This window comes from Aspergillus sclerotioniger (genome assembly GCF_003184525.1).
Source record: "Aspergillus sclerotioniger CBS 115572 chromosome Unknown BO94scaffold_23, whole genome shotgun sequence".
NCBI classification, from domain to species: Eukaryota; Fungi; Ascomycota; class Eurotiomycetes; order Eurotiales; family Aspergillaceae; genus Aspergillus; species Aspergillus sclerotioniger.
The window spans coordinates 412,991-436,504 of NW_020291013.1; the positions used below are offsets into that span (position 1 = coordinate 412,991).

A 23,514-nucleotide genomic window follows, 5' to 3' on the forward strand; every position below is an offset into this window, starting at 1 on the left:
AAAAGACCTTTTCCGTGCGGTACGCAAGCTTTATCTGGCTATCTACCATGTCTAGGTCTGCAGCATCAACTTACTCATCCCGTCTAGAGGCATTGAGTGCCATTGCGACTCTTGTTATCAACCACTTTCTCTTGATTGAATTCTGAACTCATTGCTTTCACGCCTTGACTGTTGCACGGCGTCGGACAGCCAGAGCCGTTACTGTCTTCTTTCGTTTACATCTATCTCAACACCGTCGAGCCGGATTTCGCTCATCGTCCAGCCCTCTCTAGTGTTGAAGAAAGGCCTTTACACTAACAGTACCTCTAACACCTTCATCCTATGTGCTGGTCAATCTTCGCTCCATCTTCAACGAACGTATCACATGACTGTTAGAACTCCACGGTCTAGAACTGATAATTTATGGAGCCTCAATCCGACAGCGCAGGCTCCAAGCCTCAATCGAATGAGGATGTTGGGCGAAAAGGATCCGTCAAGCGAGCGCGGGAGATGCTTCAGGCTGGAAAACGCCCTGAGAGAGTTGAACCAGAACCTCCCTTCCGGGTCAATCCAGCGCATATGACACAATGGCCTCTGCCCGACAATACTCCGCTGCCGTCGAACCTGGCTCACCCCCAAGCAACGTTGAGCGTTCTCAAAGGACCTCCGCCGGTGCGACCCCCTCGCCCTGACTGCCCGTCGCCTTCGGTTTATTCAGAGAGAAGCATGTCGGATGTTCCCTCGGCCCCCAGCCCGCTGAATATCAAACGCCCAGTTCCCTCCTTCTCGCAACCCTTCCCACTACAACAAGGCCCGCGTCCTACCATCAGGATCCCCATCCCTCGGCCGCCTAGCCCGGACAGTGTTGCCGGTTCAACACCCCGCATTTCAGTTGCGACGGATGATCTTTTTCGACAGTCGGGAATCTCCACGGTCTCATCAATCACTGAACTTCCTTCCGTTCCCCAGCCACTGCCCTTGCAGCATCGTCCGGCCCCAGGAGGTGCTCCGAAAAAGGCCGCTAGCCTTGCGCCCCCAGTGCCGGTGGCGCGGCCGGGTGGAAACCGCGCCTCGTCCGTTTCGCCTATCCCAGAGGAACTCCCGGACAGCCCGACGATCTCGCAAGACCACTATGGAACAGCTCAACCGTACCCACCCAGCTGGTACTCGGGGCAGGCCGAATCAGAAATTCTGGGAACATATCTAGACGGCGAATCTGACGACGATGATTCAGTACATACTGCTCACGCTGGAATCGCTACGCTCCTCAGACAAGCCAGCATTGGAACCAGAGGGAAGCCTTCCCTGCGCACTATTCAGAAGTCCAATGCTAGCTCGCCGGTGCCGCCCTCGGAGCGGACCCCTGTATCCGCGAGACCAACGACAGCCGGAACCATGCTACCTGAAGTCGCCCTGAAAGAAGTCTCTGTAGGATCGGATCGCAGGGATTCTGTCTCGTCAACCTCGACATCGTCCTCACATTTCAACTTGGAGAAAGCGCCAATCATCTTGGATATCAGCACGCAACATCCTGCTCTAGCTCGCCCATACAATGACAATGAAGCCTTGCAGAAGGAGGTGGGAGCACTTCCCAAGGCTGCGCCAACGATGAGTGACAAACGACCAGGTGGCCGTAGGCCTCCACGCCTCAATATGCTTGCTGTCCGTGATGCAGAGGCTCGAGGGAGCCTTACGAGCTTGCCTGATCTCATCCTACGCGCGACCAAACTTGCGTCAAATCTGGAACATGGACGGACTGCAAGCAGGAACGACCTTTTGAATGGCGGTGGAGGTTCAAGGTTTCCATTCCGTAGGTTTGGCCCTAGATGTTAGCGTCAATCCAGCGGCAAGACTGACCAATGTTTACAGATGACGCCAAACGCAAGTCCGGATCGATCAAGAGCATCTTGGCTTCATTCCCACCCCCTGCTGCAACCCCGGAGGGAGGCCACTCTTCCTGGCCGTTCTTCCTCAGACGGTCCACGCTTCACCAGATACAGTCCAACGAACCCCCTCAGGGAGACCAAGAGAAAGCCGCACCGAGACAACCCCGTCGGTGCTGCGGATTGCCACCCTGGCTGTTTGGCCTCATCTGCGTTCTGATCATCATCATCATTCTTGCCGCAATTCTCATCCCAGTTTGCCTGCTTGTGCTTCGCCACAAGTCAAATGGTACAGACTGCGCAACGAGCAACCCATGTGAAAACGGCGGCGTCAGCGTCTCCAGCGGCAGTCTTTGCTCTTGCGTTTGCGCCAATGGCTATACCGGATCGCGCTGTACCATTTCTGGCGATGCCAGCTGCGTCACCACCCAGGTCGATAACAAGAACGCCACCATGGGCAGCAACCTTCCCCGTCTATTCGAGTATTCCCAGCAAAACTACAGCATTTCTTTGGACGCAGTCACCATCATGGCACTTTTCAGCCAAAGCAATGTCTCCTGCACGACGGAAAACACGCTTGTTTCGTTCGCTGGCGTAGCAACAAGCAGCAGCAAAGCCCGCCGTGCTCTCTCTGCCTCGCCATTGACTGAGCCTTTGATTTCAGACTACCTACTAGCCAACCTTGAGCCTCCCAGTTCTACCTTGTCGAAATTGACCCCCACACAAGTCCTTGCAGCCCGCGACTCTGTCGCTACATCACACGGCATCGTCTTCGACGACGACCCACCAACGACAGTCTCCGCGACTGCAACGGCTACCAACACCGGGCACGCATCTCAAGCCACCGAAACTTCCACCTCCAACTCGACCACGACAGCGGTTGGTTCTTCATCCTCTAACTCCACCGCCGTTACCACGGAAGTCCTCGACTTTGCCCGCGTCGCCGTTCTTTACATCCTCGAAGAAACCGGCACGCTCGCCGCCGCCGAGTTCTCAGAAAGTAACATCCAGTCCTACCTGACCGAGGATTACACCGACGCCAAGACCCACAGCTTCACCATCGACCTCACTCCATCTGGTATCCTAGGCAACTACACGTTGGACTTCGACGATTACAAGATCAAATTACCCAGTGGCAGTGTTGTCGGTGGCGGCTAGCGTACCTGGAACAGCGGGAGCTGTTGTATCTTTAATTAATCTATCTGCTTCAATCTTGACTTGGCATTTTGCAATACCGTTTAGCGATAGTAGTCCGTACATGTACTTGTACATCTAGAGTAGATACAGAACAGTCGAGCAATGGATTTGACCTTCCTATTCCGATGCTGCAGTTCCTAATTCCTACCCAATCCAGACAAAGCAACATCGATAGATAGTAGTAGTCTTATAGCCTCATAGCGCCTAGACATCACCTAACGCAAATTTACATCATCCGTTTGAATGTAGAAAAGAAAAGAAAAAAGTAGAAAAGAACTAAGAATAGGAAAAAAGGCCTCACTCGATCGACCCTTCCCAAACGGGTAATGCGCAGATGGATACGGAGTACATATGGTATAGATACGCGTGGTACGCTGGTCCAACGTCTATGGAACCATAGATACGAACGAAGAAGCTCATCACGTCACACAAAAACTGATCGGAGAAAATAAAATCATATCATGCAGGAAGAGAAAGAAAAAGGGTAGGTGGTGTGGTTGGTATAAAGGCAAAAAGACAAAAAAAGGTCGTGCCCGGGATCGAACCGGGATTGCTGGAATCAGAATCCAGAGTGATGACCATTACACTACACAACCTGTTGTTATGATTGGTCTATTTACTATAGATTTATATAGAAGGCTCTAGATTCTAAGTTCTAAAGCAGAGATAATTCCCCATACTCAATAGGAATGAATGAATTTAGGATGTGATAAATGGGAATAGACATGTTGGTGTAGATACTAATTGTCCTGAACGAACAGCAGTTTTATATTTGCAGTTAGTTATACAGTAAGATAATCACACACAGAGAAGAGAAAGACCCCGTCCCTGACGAACCCCGAACGCTTATGAAGGATATGTATGCCCTCGCCTCAACTCCTCAATTCCATGCATGGGTCAAAATAAAACAAAGTACAGGATAGTTAGCCGGGCATTGAATAGGGCTAGGTAAACATCGAGCTGTTAGGTGCAAGTCCCTGGAAGACACTGTCGTCGTCAACAAAGGGCGTAAGCTTTCTAGCCCGGTCGTCCAGAATCATGCGTTCGGCTTCCCATCTCTTCCGCTCGAGAGACTTGGTCTGGATTTGCTTCTGGCCACCGTACCAAGCCGTCTTCGCTTTTTCGATAGCTTCCAGTTCCTCCTTTTCGGCCTGTACGACCAGACGGGAGACCATGGTTTTCCAGTTATTCAGGCCGATTCGCAGACAGTCTGCGCAGCGTTCGCGAGGGATTCGGGCCTCTTCGGAGGTACCGAGTTCGAGAATGCTAGCTTCAGCCATATCGACGGCATCACGGGTCCAGGCTAGACCGGACTCCCTGGAGGAGGATGCGTAGATGATCTCCCCGATGTAGGTCATGAGACCCGCTTCGTCGCAGGCGGAGGTGACGGTTCGTACCGGAGGTTCATCTCCCGAGGGTTGAGGTGGGGGGTATTCAACAGGAATGAGGACTGTCTTGAGGGCGTTGAAAAGGGTTCGGAAAGGGTCATTGCTCGAGCGAGGAAGAGAGGGGAAAAATGGAAGGACGCTGTCTGACGGGTTGGCTGGAAGGGAGCGACGAGCCTTCAGCACCGAGGTGAAGATGGATAGTGCATTGGGCAGGTTGCCCTGTTTGGCATGGTAGACCGCAAGCGCAGTGGACACTCGGATGATGTTTTCGGAGGGCAAGTTATTCCCATCGTTCTTCAAGACGCCTGTCTTCAAGTCCACGACTTTCGAGGCATCCACGGACGATCCAGCGGCCGCGATATCCATAGCCCAATTGTACATATCCTGCGCAGTGCTCCTCAGGCCCTTGTATTCGAGCCAATCCGCATAAGAGAGGGCTGCCTCCACTTTCTGTCTCGTGTCGAAACCTCGTGTCGTCAAGATCTTCATGTAGAAGGTCTCCGGGCTGGGAGAGGCAGGCTCACAGTTTTCCTCTCGCGGGACCTTCTTCTGTCCAGCGGGCATGGGCTTCGGACGAGGATTCGAGGGACCAACGACGTACTCTGCAGGAGCAGAGATACGCTGCTTCCGATCGGTCAACCAACCCTCAAGACTTTCCGCGGCCTTTGCAGCGCCTATGAGAGCCTGGAAGTAGCCTCGTCGCCACGGCTCACTCTTCGCGGTGATATCAAACCCGGTTTTCCCGACACCAGTGACTAGAAATCCCCCATCTTCTTGCTCTACAATTCCCTTTCCTTCTCCTTCTGGGTTCTCAAGCCGTTCCAACAAATCCCGCAGATATCCCGCAACCATGGGCCAATTGGTCATCAGCTTGCCGATCTGCTCGGGGTTCTGCAGTGCCTGTGCCGAACGCAAGCACCACCGGCTTTTCCATGACCATTCCGGCGGCGTGGGCCATTGGTGTTCGATTTCTTCCTGGTACACGCCCATCTTGATGACCTGGAACATAACCAAGATGGCGTAAAACGACAGACCGATCTTCAGACCATTGGAGAGACGGCGCCGATAGTAACTCCGGCTCTCGGTGGATACGAGGCGTGCGAAATGCTGTCGGAGATGTAAAGATAAGGGTGGAAGTGGCCGAGTGCCTGCGGCGGATGAGAGGAAAGGCAGTTGAGGCCGACCTAACGGCGGGGATATAACCTGAAGTCGGGAGTTCTGTGTGAAGGGACGCGATGCATGGCGGTGATTGTAGAGAACAGGGGACCGCGAGAAGCGGCCAGCCCCTGGTATTCGAGGAATTGGTGTGCGAGGAGGGAGCATTCTCTGGTGCTGGTCGCAAGTCTGTTGTGCCAGGATCGGCTCTCAACTTGGTCGAAGGAAGAACAGCTGCCCAGGTCAGGTGCATGTTTGCACAGTTTGCACAGTTTGCAAGTCACCCAACTCACCAGTTGACTGACTCATGATCTACAGAAGCCTACGTGATAAGTTTGTCTTTTGGCATACAAGCTGCAACAACTGTATTGGGGAATCAATCATATTATTTCAAAGCCAAGTCTCTATAAACCATAGATCCTCTAAATCGCCCATGGTTCCGAAATCCCATCTGTATCACAAAAATCCAATGTTTTCCCAAGCGCCTACGCTAATCTAGATGCGGTCAAAGTAGCCCTCGCCCTCAAGCATGAGGATGATCTCGTGGACAATGCTGCGAACGCTCTGCTTGGAAACGTCCACGGTAAGGTCCGCGTTAGCAGGAGTCTCGTAAGGGTCATCAACACCAGTGAAACCCTTGATCTCGCCGCGGCGGGCCTTAGCATAGATGCCACGCTTGTCGGTCTTCTCGCAGTACTCCAGAGGAGTAGCAACGTGGACAAGGAAGAAGTTGCCACCGGATCCAGCAACGGCCTCGCGGGCAGCCTTCCGGGAGTGCTCGTAGGGAGCAATGGGGGCGGCGATGACGGCGGCACCGGCACGGGTGAGCTCACCGGCCACAAAGGCGATGCGCTGGATGTTGGTGTGACGGTCCTCACGGCTGAAGCCCAGCTCGGAGGAGAGCTCGTGGCGGACAGTGTCACCAAGCAGCAGAGTGACCGAACGTCCACCCTGCTGGTTCAGGGTGACCTGCAGAGCACGGGCAATGGCGTCCTTGCCAGAGTTCTGGTAACCGGTAAGGAAGATAGTGAAACCCTGAGAGGCACGAGGGGGGTTGGATTCACGCAGGATCTTGACAACCTCGGGGTAGGAGAACCACTCGGGGATGTGAGCACCGGTGCGGAGGCGGTTGCGGAGCTCAGTACCGGAGATATCCAGGGTCTTGGTACCAGCGGGGACCTGGTCCTTGGGACGGTACTCATCAGTGTCGGGCAGGTAGGTGACCTGCTGGAACTCAACGACCTCAATGCCGAGCTCGTCCTTGTACTTCTCGACGGCGTGCTGAGCATCGTAAGGGCCGTAGAACTCCTCACCCTTGGAGTTCTTACCGGGACCGGCGTGGTCACGGCCAACGATGAAGTGAGTGGCACCATGGTTCTTACGGATGATAGCGTGCCAGATGGCCTCACGAGGACCACCCATACGCATAGCCAGACCCAGGAGACCCAGGACAGCCATGCCGTTGGGGTAGCTGGGGAGGAGGGCCTGGTAGGCACGGACACGGGTGAAGTGGTCAATGTCACCGGGCTTGGTGAGACCAACAACGGGGTGGATCAGGACATTGGCCTGACGGGCGCGTGCGGCACGGACGGTCAGCTCACGGTGAGCTCTGTGCATGGGGTTTCTAAGGCACCGTTAGTTCAGGTTCCGCATAGCGAGGGGCGCAGAAGAGCCTGACTCGGTCACACGCACCTAGTCTGGAAAGCGACAACTCGGGACCAGCCGAGCTTGTCGAAGTGGACACGCAACTCCGCAGGAGTGTCTAATTAAAGGCCCGCGCGGTCAGTAAATACTCCTTGATGCGATCGTCGGGCCTGTGCACGGGCAATGACATACAGCGAAGGGCGACATAGTCGTAGTGGTTGAGCTTGTTGACAGCCTCGACCCTTCCACCAATGTAGAACTCCTGGACCTTGGTGTTCAGGTACTTGATGGCAGGGTGCTCCTCGTCTCCGCCAAAGACCAGCTTGGCTTCCTTTTGCCTAAATCAGGGGCAAAAGCGCATGGTTAGCCTTCCGCGTCATCGAGACCCACTATCTGGAGAATCCCCGACAGCTAGTAAACTCCGCCCGTGGGAAATCAAGACCGATGATGCTGATCCCCATCGGACTTGTTTCAAGATTGAAACCCCCGTTCAAGTCAGGGGAGTAGCGATCGTTGACACCCCACGTTCGCCAAGGTTATTTTTTATTTTGCGAAAAAAAAAGAAAAAAAAAAAGAGAAAATAAACAATAAAAAGTGAAGAGTTGCGACTCACTTGTCAGCACGGTAGATGTCGTCAATGGTTAGGATAGCCAAATTGCGGTCGTCACGGAAATCGCGCAGGGTAACCCGGGTACCAGCCTGGAGCTTGAGGTCATCGATGGTCTGCTGGGAGGCATCGAGGGTGATGGGCATGGAGAAGACGTTGCCATCGGCCAGGCGGCAGTTCTCGCAAACACTGTATGGAAACCAAAATCAGCCAACTGCCCCCGTTATTTTTGCCTAGAATCAGCTCCTCTCTCGGTTGTCTGGTCAAGGTCCACCGGCGTAGATTGGTGGGGGTGAGGGATGGTAGCATACCCGTCGAAGTCCTTCTGGTTCATGAAGCCTGCGCCCGAGTTAGTCAAGGCCAATGTACCCCGCGCCTGTTGTCCGTTGCGACAGTAGGGGCTGTTGCGGAAAGCAACACTGAGATGAGAAACATACCCTCCAGAGGACTGAAGCCACCGTTCATGATGAGCTCCAGATCGCAGAGCTGGCGCTCGGAGAGAACGATGGCGGGGAGGGACTCCGCCTCAGCAGCGAGCTCGTCGTGGCGGGGAGCATCGCGAGCAATAAGGTCCTTAAGGACACCACCGTGGGGAGAGTTGGCCATTGTGTAGGATGAGGAAGGATGGATGGGAGAAGAAAGAAGAGGGCGAGGGAGGGTCTGGAGGATCCAGAGGCTTATAAAGAAGAGGGGGGGAATGCGAGGGAAGAAAAAAGTAGGTAGGCAGGGGCTGAAGAGGGGAACGGCGGAGAACAGGCAAGGCAAGATCCAATTCCAGCCCTCAGGAGATTGACGGACTGCCGCGATGACCAATATGCTTTCTCTCTCAGCCAAATCAACCGTCGGCATCAGACCCGTTGTCTCCTCAAGTGGTGGAGCAATCCAACTCTTGGTTCGCGGAGGGTCTACGTATGCCTAGTAGTTCTGGCCTTCTGGCCTTGTCTGCTGTCGCTCCGATGAGGCTTCACAAATCACAATACGTCGGTCTACAATTTCGCAATTCCTTGTTATGCCCGGCGCGATGGCGCCATCGCCTTCCCCGAGCATGCTATCCTAATGTCTCCTCTATTTTTAGGCCTTCTGGAAGGTGGGTGTTGAATATGCGTCGCATACTTCGTATACTGCTGGCTCCTCGGAGATACGGCGCAGCCACTACACCACGGGGATAATCCCCCCATCGTCGTCATCACCCTCATGTTGAAAGCCACATAATCTCCCCCGCTGGGTCTACAGAGCCCAGAACAAGTCAAGATTTTCAGGGGCACCGCTGGGACACCCCCGGATACAAAACCAGCAGGGATCCCGACATGTCAATCGCATGCGTGGACTTTTTTCAGATAGATGCTGCGACCTGCGACTATTCCTGTGGCTGCTCCGATCGGAGACGTCAGCCCGCATAAAAGTTGAAACGGCCCTCCGCCGCCTTTGAAACGGTCTCCATCCAGTCACGTGTCAATCACGACATCCCCGGCTCGGCTTGCGTGCTCGGCGCTACGCCAGCCGGGGCTGAGCCCTGCTTGGCACCGGTTCCGCTCTGCCCGTTCAGGTGACCCGCTTGCCCTAACCAGCTGTCTGCTGCAGATGGAGTCCTTCGACACAGAGAATAAGGTCAATTGTCAAGAATATCCATCTGTCTTGTCATTTGTGCATAGTGAGTTATGGCGGACTAGTCGGACATTGTACGACTAGTAGTAGTCAGTATTGATCCGCTTAGTCAACACATGGGTACATTCTTTATATGAGCAATATCCTTTGACAAGCACGACATACTTCTCGTATCCAGCCCATCAGCAACGCCCAGACCCTGCCACTGGATACCCGATACACACCCTGAACTTATGTGACTTGCATTCGGTCCGCTGTGGAACTTCTCACAGCCTGTTCGTACCTAGCTCAGGGTCTCAGGGTCCAGGATTGCGGGAGGGGCCAAAAGCCTTATGCAGGATTCCGTTGTGGCCAAGAAGACCGATGATTGGAAGTAAATGATGTAACAAGTTATAGCACTAGCCATCCTCTTGCTGCTTAATCAGATGAAATTTCCTAGTACCACACCCATCAACAAAAATACTTCTGAAGGTCACGCTTCAATACCAACATATGAGATAAGCATAGCACAATAGGAATTCTAATGCATCCGGACCTCTCTAGATTCAAGAAAACTTGCTTGAGATTTCACTCGCACCAGCGATCTAAAAAACCTCTAGAATATCACCGAGTCATTGATACATGAGCCGCTTTCAACCATTTCTCCCTACGAGTCTAGAACACAAGCAGCCACCCCATACTCCATACTCTTACATAAAAGAAAACGGGGCAACGCAATCAACCCAGGATCTCTCGCACGAGAAACAGATAAGGTTCCATTGACTGATTAGATTGATAAGATTAGATTCTCCCTAGAGATGATTTAACGCAACTTTACTAAATTAAGAGCAGCTCCTCGTGCCCAATTAAGGATAAAACAAAAATAACAAATCCGGGTAGATGACGATGCTGTTCTACTTTTGATAAATCCGCCTCTTCTCTAGCCTACTTTCTGAAAAGGCCTAACCGAGTAGTTAAAAGAGTAATATGCGTTCCAAATCCGGTGGCTTAAGGTTCTAGTCTTTTTTAGGATGCTTGACTTAGTCCAATTTTGATGATCCTGAGTCAGCAGCGATTCGCGCCTGGAAGGGTACCTAGTGGGATTTGCGACTGTTGATACTACCTAGAAGCCGACCCTTGAGGGGCGAGTGTGTGAGTAAGTAAGTGAATTTATCCAAGCTAATGGATTTATTCTAGACCCTGGTTGTTCATGCTTAATAAAAGCTTAGAGTGTGGTGCATAGGCATGAGCCCTTCCCACAATGAAGAGAGCCGTTGTAGGTATGTGTGCGAGATCAAACAGATCATGTAATAAACTCTTCGCTGATATGTTTTATTTCCACTTTAAGACTACATATGATTCGCAAATCAATATCTTGCAGTTTTATATTCCAAACTATCCCTATTGTTTTCATCCAGCTTCCTGTGAGTTCAATCAGGCACCATGGCCTATTCTTATTAAGAACTGGGGTAACCCACTAGATCCTAAATGCGCCTGTACAGAGCCTTGGCAGGGTTCTTGATGATTGGCAGCTAGGTTCCGGTGATTATTGAGGGAGGAATCGACTGCTGTGCAGTATCAAGATGAAAATAATAACAGACGGTATTGGAAAACCTTAAACTTGGTGAGGGTATAAGGGATGCTGAAATTTGGCATACACATTGGTTGGGTCGGATGCAAAATCGGATAGGGTTCAACAATGAACATCCCACCCCACAGTCCTTCAATCTATGGGTTTGGACTCTACTCAACAAACCATACGGAGAAAAAGTAAAGTAAAGTAAAATAAGATAATCTAGTCATTGTATCATGTAATTCATTAATATATTTGGCTTGTAAACCGTCTTTTGCAAGTCCTTGCCAGTCACCGCCAACCCTGTAAGTATGTACAGTATTTCCCAGTCAGGGTAGGATTGGCGAGAGAGGCCTTTGATCCATTAGGACCGTTTGCTTGAAAGAATTCCCTCAAAGTCATAACACATGATCCCCGAATCCCGCGCTCATGGGATCCTTTTAAAACAAATAATGAAACAGGCTGTGTAACTCCGCTCGACATGAGAACTCCAGGACATAGAACGCCGTTGTAGATGCAAGGTGCGAGAAGGATAGCAGCTTTTACTGAGCGGTAGTCGTGAGGGATGACTGAAGAGCCTGCGACAGGGCCTCCTCCTGTCGCTTACGCTCCATCTCCATCAAGAACTGAGCATACTTGGATCGAGGGTTGTGAATACCGCACTCGGTCTTCTGTTGGCCCTTCCAGCGACCGGACCGCTCATCCTCGTTCTCCTTGACCGGCTGTGTGGAGTGGTAGTCGCCAATGCTCTTGTAGCCACGGTCAAGTAGCTCATTGTAGGGAACATCGTTGTCCTGGACGTATTGTTTAACCTGCTGGAAGGACCAGTTGGCGAGAGGGTTGATCTTGATGAGGCCGGCCTCGTCGACCTCAATGACATCCAGGTCACCACGCTTGCCACCCTGGCTGCGGCGACGTCCGGTGAGGACAGCATGAACGTTGAGTTCACGGTAGGCACGCTGAGCAGGCTCAACCTTGGCCGCCCAGTCGTAGAACTGGTCATCCGTCTCCCAAAGACGGGCACCGTACTTGTTGGCGAATTCTTCCTCAGTCTCGAGACCCTGAGGCTTGAAGACATGGATGTTGACCAAGGGGTACTTCTGACGGACGCGGTCGACCAGGGCCAGGGTCTCTGGGAAGTGGTGGAGGGTATCGAGGAAGATGAGATCAACCATCTGGGGCCGGGGAACGTCCAGCTTGGAGAGCATATCCAAAGTCACAAGACCCGTGAGACCGAAAGCGGTGGTCTGGTATAGATGAGGAAGAGAGGTAACACACCATCTCAAGACGTCTGCGAAAGGTTAGTCAATTGGCCTGGAGACGTGAGGGGCCACCCTTGCTGACCTTGAGGCTCGAGGAACTGCAATTGTCTGTTGAGGAACTTCAAGTGTGGCTTGGTGAAGACAATCTCTGGAAGGTAGTCATCACTAGAGCCGCCACTAACATAGCCAGAGTCTGTGGCATTGTCTCGAGAGTCGACGGCCTCATAGCCGGAGGGGTAGTTCTCAGACGTCTTCGCAGGCATGTTGAATGAATGTCTTTGCAAAGAAGACTAAATAGACGAGTCAATCCCAGTGAAGAGTAGAATGAAAGCGGGTCTATTTGTATGGGCTCGACAGATCAGAGGGATGACAAATGCTAGGGACTGAAATGGGAGGCGAGAGATGATGTAGATTGAACACCAGAGAGACGACTCGACCAGTCCGATATAAAAGCAAGGCCGGACAGGGGGCAATCACGACATCATCGGGTCGGGGCCCTCGTTCTTCCTGCTGCCAGTCCCTCATAGATGCCGACCCATTCTGCCGTTCTCGATCACGACATCGTCTGTGACCGCCTGCGGAAACGGGTGACGGGGCTGAAAAATTTCATTCCCTCATGTCCTGGGGAAATCACGCAATACTTGCGCGGCCGGTTCCTGTGGTTGCCCCCATGCGCTTAGGTCATTTCCCTGGACTCCCTCTGGCTGATAAATCGTGCTGTTCCACAATGGTTTGGAACAGTGCAGAACACAGGCGAAGGGCTGAAGATTACCATTCACCCGGCCGGCAACCAGTTGTAGCCGACCTGCTTATCATGATCACGACATAGCACCGGTGCCCGGTCTATTTTCTGGCTACAGCAGATGCAGATCTACCTAAGTTGTAGTTAGCTTCGGGCTTATGGGAATTGAAGTGCTTAGAAAACCAACCCAGCTGGGGATGACCCTGACAGTCTGACCGTTAGTCGAGCTAGTGGTGTCTTGGCGACGGGGAGAAATGGACAAAATAGTCTCATAGTGGTCACTGGGGTTGATAACATCATTCCTTCACCATCGTCATTCATAGTTGCTAGGATCCGGATTGCGAGTGGAACAACAGGCAACAAGCAATGAAAGGTCGCAGTGATTCTGCCGGGCGGGGAAGCCAGCCGCTCAGGTGACCGAGGGGCAGGCGGAACCCCCCACCACGTGCGGCCGATCGGAGCTGCAGGGGAAATTCGCCCGTTCTTTCTCAATGCCAGACTTCGTTCTGACGGCCTCGACGCGTCGTATCTCCTCTCCGCTTCTCCAGCTTCTCAAGGGTGTGTTCCCGCCGGGTGGGCTCTCCGTTGATTGCTGAGGATTATCCGCTGCTCACTGCTCGACCGCACTACCCCTCCGTTCATCTCCGATCCAACCCCTTTGCGCCAAAGTCTCTTAGTCCGGCACAATGGCAGCGCCCAACCCCACCACCACCACCACCGCCGCTCGTCCAACCCGGCCGATGTTGCGACAGACCCTTTCCAGCGCCTCCTTCATCCAGGACCATCAGCAGTACAAACCTTCCGCTCCTATCCAGACCATCGGCAATGTGATTGGCAATTCCCCCGAGTCGGCGTTCGCTTCGCTGTCTCTCAAAGCTAATCCCATTAGCCCGGATCCCGAGAAGGTGACCGACAGCGGCATTATCCACAGCATCTTCAACCCGCACACAACCTCTTTGCCCACTGGAACCCAGCAGCTGGTTGCAACCATCTTCTACAAGTCTTCTGAGCCGATCCACCCCCATCTGCACCCCGACTCGTCTCCTCATGCTGGGTCTACTCTCCCCTCCCCCATGGTGCCCGTTGGTTCCGCCCCGACGGTCGACATGGAGAAGATCCCACGGGAGCCCCCCGCGCCGGAGCCGGAGCCGCTCGACCATCTGTACGGGCCGTTTGTATCGCAGCTCTGTCTGACCAACTTTCTCCAAATCATCGAGTCCCTTCCAACCCCGTATCAGCGCACTAACACGTCGCACCGCTGCTTGGATCGTCACGACCAACCCCGCGTTATCGAAGTCACCTTCTCGCCGCCTCCCAACCCGGAATATCTCACCTTCGAGGACCTTCGCAAACACGAGAGTATCTGGCGCTTCGAGCGTGAATGGAATGTCGAAGTCGTGCTCCAGCGGGAGAGTATCTTCCGCCGGCACAAGCGATTGGTGGTGTTTGACATGGATAGCACACTGATTCAGAATGAGGTTATTGATGAGATTGCCAAATTTATTGGCGTGGAGAAGGAGGTTTCGGTTAGTGCCAAGCCTCGCATAATGATCGCGTCCGAGAAGGGGCTGTCATACTGATATTAATGGCAGGAAATCACGGCCCGTGCTATGAACGGCGAACTGGACTTCTCCGCATCTCTTCGGGAGCGGGTCAGTCTGTTGAAGGGCGTTCCCGCGGACGTATTCGAAAAGCTGAAGTCCGTAATCACGATCTCTCCTGGTGCGCGCGAGCTGTGCAAGGCCTTGAAGACTCTCGGCTGCAAGATGGCAGTCTTGAGTGGAGGCTTCCAACCTCTGGCGGAGTGGCTGGCCGAACAGCTGGGTCTTGACTATGCCCACGCCAATCATGTACGTTCCATAACACATGGCTCTTCACGATCATTCGATCGTTCGTCTGGAGACTAACCGCTGTTCAGCTTGAGATCGATCCTACCACTCAGACCCTGACGGGTAAATTGGTGCCCACATATCCCATCATTGATGCGAGCCAGAAGCGCACACTCCTCCACTCGATCGCTGCGGAGCACGGAATCCCCATCTCCCAGACCGTCGCCGTTGGTGATGGCGCCAATGATCTGCTCATGTTGCACGCTGCGGGGTTGGGAGTCGCCTGGCGGGCGAAGAGCAAGGTCCAGCTCGAGGCACCGACCCGTCTCAACGGGGAGAGTCTTGTGGATGTTCTCTACCTCCTTGGTCTGACCAAGGAGGATATTGGCGAGCTGATCGCGTAGTCGGAATATACTACCGAGCCTCTGTTGCGGTGGCCCAGCAACTTCGTCACACACTAGTCAGCGGGGCGACGGATCTGCGCACATCTCGCCGGGTGCGTATTCTTCTTTTCTTATCCATCGACGGGGACCCACCGTTCGATATGTTCCTTCCCCCTTTCACATTTACCTTTCTTCTACATATCTTTTCCTTTTACTCGAACGTTTTGGATTTGGCATGTGTAGATCAGCCCAAACCAAAGCAGCCATATCCCTTCTTTCCCTGAACATGCAATTGTCAAGCCAAGCGGGAGATTCATGCATTAGAACGATGACCAAGAGAGCGAGAGAGCGTTACATGCGGGCGTCGGAGTAGGCAAGGACACAAACGGGCAGGTACATACTACTACGATATGACGGATTTGGATTGATTGATTCGAAATGACTGGGTGATCACGATGATGCTGCTGCTGCTGCTGCTGCTGTTATATTTCGTCTCTCTCATTGGAATTGGATGTATATGTTGAATTATGTCCCTATATCGCGGGCATATGATCATCCTCCCCGTAACTAGATACCCCCTTCCATGCAAATCGATGATTCTCCGCTCCATCATCATCATCATCATCGAGAATAATAAACCATAGCAAATAGTAGTAATAGTAGTTGATAACATCCGCAGTCTTTGCAATGACAGCGCATTTTGAAAACAAAAGCTCAAGACAAGATCAAACCCATCCAATGCAACCGGGCGCCAATAGACAATAACCACAGAAAAAGAAATCGTACAAGATAGGTGGTAGACGTCAAGCTAGGCTCAACGTGCCGCCTCATCAACAGCAACATTCTTATCACTGACCGCCTCACTGAGACCGGCACGTCTCTTCTTCAAGACATTCTCAATGAACGCCTCACCAGCCTTGTAACTACTGCGGACCAAAGGTCCAGAAGCACAGTAAAGGAAGCCCAATTCCAGAGCACGACGTTGCCAATGCTCAAACCACTGGGGATGGACATACTCATGGACAGCCATGTGTCTCTTAGTGGGACGCATGTACTGACCGAAAGTGACGACGTCGACATCGACGGCGCGCAACTGCGCCAGGGCATGCTCCAGCTGCTCCTCAGTCTCTCCGAGACCCAGCATCAACGAGGACTTGGTGATGACATCGGGATTGGCCTTCTTGGCGGCCTCCAGAACGCGAATGGACTGCTGGAAGGTGGCGCGACGATCACGCACACGGGGAGTGAGAGCCTCGACCGTCTCCACGTTATGCGCATACACATCCAACCCGGATTTTGCCACCAGGGCTACCATGTCCAGATCACCGCGGTAATCGCCGGTCAAGCACTCAACCAAGGTAGTGGGGGCCTTATGTTTAATCTTCCTAACAGTCTCGGCAAAGTGATTCGCGCCACCATCTGCAAGATCATCACGGTCCACACTTGTCAGAACCACGTAGCCCAATCCCCAGCGTGAGATGGCTTCGGCGGTATTCTCGGGCTCGTGGGGGTCCAGCGCAGCCGGTGTGCGGGATGTCTTGACACTGCAGAAGCTACAGCCGCGAGTGCAGGTATCGCCCATGAGCATGATGGTAGCGGTGGCGGCGGCCTTGTCGCCTCCGCCCCAGCAGTCGGAGATGTTGGGGCAGCGGGCTTCCTCGCAAACGGTGTGGAGCTTGAGACCGCGCAGGTCCTTCTTGAGGCGTTGGTAGTTCTTGCTGTCGGGGATTGGGGTTTTCAGCCACGGGGGCAAACGAGTCATTTGCTTCTTGCGGCCGGCGGGGCCAACGAGGGCGGTCTTGAGGGCATATGCTTCTTCCGGATCCAGGGGGGCATTGTCCTTATTGCCGGAGACGAAGTCGGTGAAGGAGGGGCCGGCGTTCAGTTTGTCTGTGAACTGGGTTCGCCGGCGTGGATTTGCGGCGCCGGTGGTGGCGGAGGGAGAGTCGGTGGTAGCGTATCCTCGAGTGGTGAAGGGGGTGAGGACGCTCGATTGAGGGATGGCCCTCGTGGAGGAGCAAAGGAGCCGTAGCCGGTATGTTGATGTGGCAGCCATGGTGAGGGTGGGTGTTCAACAAGCTGCAGGTTGGAGAAGTTGAGTTGGATTCCGCGGGAAACCCGTCGCTGATAATCGGCCTTCGGCTGCGATCCCGCCGGGGCCTGACTCAGCGAAAGTTCATGCCTCAGGTGTCTGGAAGCGCTGATTAATCACGCAACGATGAATGGCAGCCCTACGGAGTACACTTTACAGGATTGGCATGGAAAGGGGTTGAAGATTACTTATGCAGGGGTATATAGGTCGGTGGGGTCAAACTAGCTATTATACATTAGCCCTAGCGGCTAATTGCACACAGTACATATGAGATCTCATGCGCCAATAGGAGATTGAGTAGTAGAGAACAGGCCACAGGCATGTATGACAGGTAGGAAATGTAAATGAAGGACAGGCCACAGAATACACCGAAACGAAAGGCGGGTTCTATGCAGACTGGTCTAGCCAAGACAGATCAAGGAAATGTATGGTCACAAGAAGACGGGGGTTGGGATATAGAAACAGAAGGAGAAAATGAACAGAGGCACAACCAAAAAGAAAGGGAGGGTCTATAGTTAAACAATCTGGTCGAGAAAAGAAACAAATATTGGCAGAGAAAGAATGACTGCCTAGTTCTTGGTCTCAAGAACCTGGGCAAGGACAACCACGGCGGACTTCACTGTCTCGTCTGCTCGGCCACATATAGCAAAAAGCAGGTTATCCACGATCCGGTCCAACTCTTTGCGAAGCTCCATGCTCCGTGACCCCAGGACGCGTTCCTTAATCCGCGACGGGGTGGCCGGGCTAAATTGCATCCCCGGTGATGTAGCTACCTTTTCAGGCACTGTATCCAGGCGAGACACCGGGGAAGGATGGGAGAAATTGTTGATTCTTCGGTTATTGGACGCCAGGGTCACTATATGGTTCCGTGCAATTAGGGCTGCACAAAGACCGTCCAATAGGTTTTCCGCAACGTTTGGGAAGATGTCACGAAAAGGCCGTAACAAGGCCCGTTCGTTGTTGTGACGGATGAACATGATGACGGGCGAAGTCAAGCGGAGCATGTTTCGTGGAAAGTCCTTCACTGAATGTTCCAACTGGTCGATGGTCCATTCGTGATCCCACCATTTTTCCAGCTCCTCCTTTTCTGACATGATTGACGAGCGCCCAGGCGATGCTTGAACCTGAGGGGATGTACTAAACTTCGGTGGTATATCCGGCTTAGGCGGCGACTTTGCATCGATAGGGACCGGCGTCGGCTGGTTGCATACTACAGTTTCTCCAGCGCTCACTGAGCTCAGGGATCCTGCATCTGTGTAGTCATCGTCGTCATCGTCATCCTTGTCGTCTGGAAAGTCGTCGGGGGACGAGCACGAGCGGTGGGTAATGTAACCACTGTCGGACATTTCCATTGGGGTGTCCGGACTGAAAGCGGATACCTCCTGTTGACCTAGGTCTGGAGTGGATGGAATGGGGCGTGGCGGTGTTGGAAGCGTATAACTCATCGCAGGAGATGACTGACGCGAGATGTCAACCAACTTGGGCTTCGACTTTCTAGCCACAGTGCAGATCTATGGAATTGGTCAATGCAAGCCTCGTGCAGGTCTAGCGGATGGCACTTACTTCATGTTTGTCCGACGTGGCGGTTCTCAGACGCGGTGGGCTTTTCTGTACAATTTGACATTTCCTGCGACTTTGTTCTTTGGTCCTTTCGCCTTGGGCACCAGCTGCTTCCACAGGAGCGCCCTGAAGCCAATCTCCACAGTAGGAAAGGCTGCTGGGGACCCAGCTTCCCTCGCTTGACACTGTTCCCGACCTGCTCCTCTGTGACCCATTGGATGAACCTGAAAAATTTCTCTTCCCAACGGTCCCGGAATCCGCGGACGGTACGGGCGATGGCACGGGCTCCGAGTTGGCCGATGCCTGGGGCTGCTGTCCCTCAGCCGACTCGCATTGTTTGACCAGCATGGAGTGAGCCATGTGTACGTTAGTAGTTTCTTCTTCGTGCGTCGAGGTTTCTCGTCGATCATCCTGCTTTCGGCCGCCGCAGTCGTCACAGGATTCCTTCCCAGGTATGCAGACACAGCCTTTCGGCGTTCTGGGGTCATAGTCTGATTCCGATTCGTATTTCGAAGAGAAATAGGCGGATGATGGCGACGTCTGTGAGTCCAGAGAATCGGAGAGAGGGGGGCTGGGCAGAAGGCCGAAGGAGTCCAGGCTGGTAACATTGATGTTCTGATCCGAGCGCCAGGCTCGAAGTGTTTGACCTCCAGACATTTGTCGCGACAGCCTGGCCTCCTTTGCAGCCGATGCTATGTTTTCGAGAGACGGAGAGGATGGCAGACGAAGCTGGAAGGGTTGTTTCATCCTGCGCACGGAGCGAAACGGCGACATACACACGGGAGGGCGTTCAACTGGTCGTCGTGATTGAGGCGCCGTAGTATCTTCCGATTGCTCTTGCCGAGGAGATGTTGGTGGAACAAACGAGAGAGAGCTCTGCGTCTGCTGCCTCCTCCACGGCTGAACATTAGGCGAATATCGTGGGGAGGCCCGGCCGCTTCCTTGAATCATCGCGTCTTCGGTTATTGAGCCGTATGATGTTACTCTTCTATTTGGAAACGTTGGGACCTGATTTGCGGACATGGTATGCTGATGCTGGTAGCTGTTATGGGGGTGTAAGTATGCCCTGGCTGGCTGGCAGTCAGTCGAGGACATGGCCGGCACGAGGATTAAGGATAGATCAAAGGATAGTCGAAAGTTTACTGAAAATAATATGCAAAAGAAGAGGGGAACAGAAGCTTCAATCAGATCGGGAAAGCAGCCGGCAGGACCTTATACTACAGCGCAGCTTGCACTTCGACGTATCCCTTGACTGCCTTGCGGTGACGGGAAACTAATCATTGGGCATGTGTATGCTCCCCCTTCAGAGGGTCATCTCACACTCTGGAACATAAACGAAGTGTGAAGGGCGACTACGCCCACTGTCCTTGCATACCAGAGAGAGGCGAGCGGAGGCAGAGTGCACAGCCATTGGCTCAAGGGCTAGATGCGCGCCACCTGCAGGGACAGCGCAACGTGGGTGGTCCGTCTTCCAGGGTGCTTGGATCTCGTTAATTAGCGAAAGGAATGAGACATGCAGCAGGAGGGATACGGGAGGACCCTTAGATGGGTATTCAGAGAACGTCACCGGTCCATTTTCAGGGCCGTCTGGTCAGCGCAGGCGTTGCGCTGGGCAATCAAAGAGGCTAAGAGCCAGCCCCTAGGGGAAAGCCCCTTGCATGAGGTTGCTGTGGGTGCCGGGCATAGGCTCATGTTGATTGAGGGATAGGCGAAATTTAATTTAAGCAGCATGTGCAGGAATCCTACATCAAATGCGGCCGCGGAGATTTGTTATTTATCAATATGGCTTGAATACCGTTTGAAGGCCAGCAATCCGCTGTTCAGATGAGAGTTCCTGATGGTGTCAAGTTAGTCGGCTACTGGGGTGCGCATCGATGATTAATAGCTCAGGGAGTGATAGCCAAGGGGTAGTGATACCTAGCAAGGCATGTTAATCATGAAGGAGACTAGGGATAGCTGAAGATAAGGACAGGGACGGAAAGAATATCACTCACTTGACCTGATCTGGGGGGGAGAGGGAGAGAGAAAGCGAGTTTATAGATTAATAGATTAGTTAGAACGAGCCGAACTGGACGGGGCTTACCTAATCAACATAATTAATGCCGAGATTCACCGCCGCCTTCTTTATCGGGCATGGGAAGACAAACAGTGCAAACCCGCCGGTTATCGATTGGAGCATCCATCCAATTCGGAGTGATTTTATTTCCTTCTGAAAAAAAAAAAAATTGGCAGCGTGTCGGTTTCTCCCTGCCTTCTGCAATTTCTTTTCTCTGCATCTCCTCATGCTCTCCGAGTGTTTCATCGCGTCGACGCTGGCGTCCAGCAAAGCGCCAGCGTCTGCGAGCCTCCGAGATGTGGGTGTTTGCGTGCATGAATTCCAGCCTACGCTGAACCTGCGCTCCACCTTCAAGAAGAGCTCGACGGCTGCCAATTGTCTGGCCGTGAGCCCGTCGCATGTCTTCGCCGCGCAGTCCGAAAAAGCCATCGTACATGTATATAGCAGGGAGAAAGGCAACCAGGAGGCGACCGTTCCTTTCCCGGAGCGCATCCGCAGCATTGCCGTCGCGGGGGGGAAGAATGGTGATGTCCTGGTTTTGGGCACCGAAGGTGGACGGTTGATTCTGTGGGAGGTAAGTCTATTGCTTCCTGCCTCTCAATGGCATCCCAGCCATCTATCTGTATTAGCTCCGATCTAACAGCATGTGCTTCCTAGACATGCACCGGGCGACAAGTGGCTACGACAGCGTCGCATCTGCGGCCAGTGACCGCTCTCGTGGTCGATCCTAATTCCAACTTCATCCTGTCGGGCTCGTCCGATGCCAGCGTCCATGTCTGGTCGCTGGTGGATCTCTTATCCTTCACCAAACCCCCATCTGGCCGTGATCGTCAACCCCCGAACTCTCCCATCCGCACCTTCTCCAACCACCGCGCCGCCATCACCTCTATCGCCGTGGGCCACAGCGCTGCCCGATACAACATTGCCGTGTCTGCCGCGCAGGATAACACAGCCATTGCCTGGGATTATCACACCGGCCGCCTCTTGCGCACATTTCTCTTGCCATCCAACGCGATCTCTCTCGCGCTTGATCCCGCCGACCGGGCGTTCTACGTCGGCTACGAAGATGGAAGCATCCAGTCGATTGACTTCTACAAGAACCAGTCCATTCAGCACCCTCTCCACGACCCCTCTCTTCAGTCCACTCCTTCGCAGCCACCGGCAGAAGACCGCTGGGCACCGCCGTCTACCGACTGTGGCGCAGCGCATGCGCTCACCCTCTCCTACGATGGCATGACCCTTCTCTCTGGCCACCAGAATGGCAAGGTTTTGTCATGGGCTGTTGGACGGAAGAAATACTCCTCTACTGCGGCCGACTACACGCACCCCGTCACAAACCTGTTCATGCTCCCTCCCAACGGCATCCCTCACCCTTCTCTCGACCTCAAGCGGGTAGCACACACCATCATCAAACCCCGTTACGACCATACTCTGTCCGAAACCTCCCAAGCGGCCGGCACCGTCCCTGCTGATTACACTTTCAGCACTCACTTCCTTCCTTCAATCTCGTCAAAATCCGACTCTCCCAAACCCGACGAATTCGCTGCGGCCTTTTCCCACGCTTATTTCCCCGAGTCTATGCTCGAAGAAGGTCTCGCGGAATTAGCCGCCTTCGGCCAGTCCGGTAGCAACGGAGCTCCAGTCTCATCGATAGCACAGGGGATAAGTGACGACGAGTTGGCGGCCAAGGATTCTCAAATATCCCAACTCGAGGAGCAACTCGCCGTGTTGAAGAAGAAATCGACCATCAACGAGACCGCCCGCCAATCTACAACAGAGGAAGTAACCCAGCTCCGCTCCGACCTGGCCAACCTCCACGACTACATCAACGAGCTTCACGAAAAGCAAGCACAAGCCCAAAGGGAGAAGGTCCTCCGACAGGCCCGGAAAGAGGAGCGCGAAACCCGCCGCCGGGAAGCCTGGTTTGCAGCCGAGAAGAAGGGCAAGAAGGGTGATGCGGTTCTCCGCAAGATGGACGCCGAGGATACCGTTATGACAAGTGACACGGATGACCAGAGCAGTGACGAGTAGTAGTGTGCTTTTTCTTTCGACCAACTCCATCATCACCTCCCTCTAACCCTCTATAAAACGAGATCTACGGTACCATCATCTACACCACCATCTCATCTTCGTTCACGATAGAGTCTGCATTCAGACCCGGATATTTCCGACATCATTCGGCAGGCGCAACGGTCAAAAAAAAGTTCCCAGTGACGGGGAGGTTTCATCGTAGACAGACCACATCACAAATATCTTCTACACTACACTACAGTGGTACTTGCACTTGGCTAGACACGCAGCATTGTATATAAATAATACACAAAAGTTTATCATGATGAGCTTATTTACCAGTACTAAAATTATCCTGACATTGACCCACCAATTCGGCCTCACGAACTCCACCCATTTACTAACGTCATGACGTTCTAGTGTCCACCACATACGGGGTATATGATACGGAATACTACGACACAGCGCCCAGATGAAATGATCCATGAAACATGCACTACGCCTGAACATGAAGCAAATGGCTGTCAGACTAGAAACACAGGAATGTGGGTAGCAGGTAGCTCCCCACCT

At 53.2% G+C, this 23,514-nt stretch overlaps 8 protein-coding genes and 1 non-coding gene across 9 annotated transcripts; 3 read left to right on the top strand and 6 right to left on the bottom strand.

The window, feature by feature from the left end:
* The first annotated feature begins 50 nt into the window (after positions 1 to 50).
* Positions 51 to 3,045, top strand: BO94DRAFT_169820 (uncharacterized protein). The gene is made up of 2 exons (XM_025605917.1): positions 51 to 1,789; positions 1,849 to 3,045. The coding sequence occupies exons 1-2, from the start codon at positions 403 to 405 to the stop codon at positions 3,018 to 3,020; spliced, it is 2,559 nt and encodes an 852-aa protein (XP_025465022.1). The 5' UTR covers positions 51 to 402; the 3' UTR covers positions 3,021 to 3,045.
* A 538-nt stretch (positions 3,046 to 3,583) lies between these two features.
* On the bottom strand, positions 3,584 to 3,655 carry BO94DRAFT_t234. Its single transcript has one exon. It is a non-coding gene; the product is annotated as a tRNA-Gln (tRNA).
* Positions 3,656 to 3,807: 152 nt separating this feature from the next.
* BO94DRAFT_537476 (uncharacterized protein) lies at positions 3,808 to 5,794 on the bottom strand. The gene has a single exon (XM_025612279.1). It carries the CDS (start codon positions 5,768 to 5,770, stop codon positions 4,004 to 4,006), a length of 1,767 nt encoding a protein of 588 aa, XP_025465023.1. The 5' UTR covers positions 5,771 to 5,794; the 3' UTR covers positions 3,808 to 4,003.
* A 203-nt stretch (positions 5,795 to 5,997) lies between these two features.
* On the bottom strand, positions 5,998 to 8,715 carry sC (sulfate adenylyltransferase). The gene is made up of 6 exons (XM_025612280.1): positions 8,291 to 8,715; positions 8,165 to 8,192; positions 7,860 to 8,042; positions 7,439 to 7,584; positions 7,295 to 7,364; positions 5,998 to 7,226 (listed from the first exon to the last, which is right to left on the bottom strand). The coding sequence occupies exons 1-6, from the start codon at positions 8,457 to 8,459 to the stop codon at positions 6,098 to 6,100; spliced, it is 1,725 nt and encodes a 574-aa protein (XP_025465024.1). The 5' UTR covers positions 8,460 to 8,715; the 3' UTR covers positions 5,998 to 6,097.
* A 2,590-nt stretch (positions 8,716 to 11,305) lies between these two features.
* Positions 11,306 to 12,494, bottom strand: met16 (phosphoadenylyl-sulfate reductase (thioredoxin)). The gene has a single exon (XM_025612281.1). It carries the CDS (start codon positions 12,216 to 12,218, stop codon positions 11,553 to 11,555), a length of 666 nt encoding a protein of 221 aa, XP_025465025.1. The 5' UTR covers positions 12,219 to 12,494; the 3' UTR covers positions 11,306 to 11,552.
* A 1,206-nt stretch (positions 12,495 to 13,700) lies between these two features.
* On the top strand, positions 13,701 to 15,628 carry BO94DRAFT_603117 (phosphoserine phosphatase SerB; the record flags this gene model as incomplete). Its single annotated transcript, XM_025616436.1, has 3 exons — positions 13,701 to 14,540; positions 14,607 to 14,864; positions 14,933 to 15,628. The coding sequence occupies 3 exons, from the start codon at positions 13,701 to 13,703 to the stop codon at positions 15,245 to 15,247; spliced, it is 1,413 nt and encodes a 470-aa protein (XP_025465026.1). The 3' UTR covers positions 15,248 to 15,628.
* A 34-nt stretch (positions 15,629 to 15,662) lies between these two features.
* Positions 15,663 to 17,323, bottom strand: BO94DRAFT_537481 (lipoate synthase). Its single transcript, XM_025612282.1, has one exon. The coding sequence runs from the start codon at positions 17,280 to 17,282 to the stop codon at positions 16,041 to 16,043; it is 1,242 nt and encodes a 413-aa protein (XP_025465027.1). The 5' UTR covers positions 17,283 to 17,323; the 3' UTR covers positions 15,663 to 16,040.
* A 197-nt stretch (positions 17,324 to 17,520) lies between these two features.
* Positions 17,521 to 20,121, bottom strand: BO94DRAFT_521762 (uncharacterized protein). The gene is made up of 2 exons (XM_025610161.1): positions 18,882 to 20,121; positions 17,521 to 18,829 (listed from the first exon to the last, which is right to left on the bottom strand). The coding sequence occupies exons 1-2, from the start codon at positions 19,971 to 19,973 to the stop codon at positions 17,888 to 17,890; spliced, it is 2,034 nt and encodes a 677-aa protein (XP_025465028.1). The 5' UTR covers positions 19,974 to 20,121; the 3' UTR covers positions 17,521 to 17,887.
* Positions 20,122 to 21,109: 988 nt separating this feature from the next.
* BO94DRAFT_497350 (putative ribosomal assembly complex component Ipi3) lies at positions 21,110 to 23,269 on the top strand. Its single transcript, XM_025609313.1, has 2 exons — positions 21,110 to 21,508; positions 21,592 to 23,269. Exons 1-2 carry the CDS (start codon positions 21,161 to 21,163, stop codon positions 22,963 to 22,965), a joined length of 1,722 nt encoding a protein of 573 aa, XP_025465029.1. The 5' UTR covers positions 21,110 to 21,160; the 3' UTR covers positions 22,966 to 23,269.
* The last annotated feature ends 245 nt before the right edge of the window (positions 23,270 to 23,514 follow it).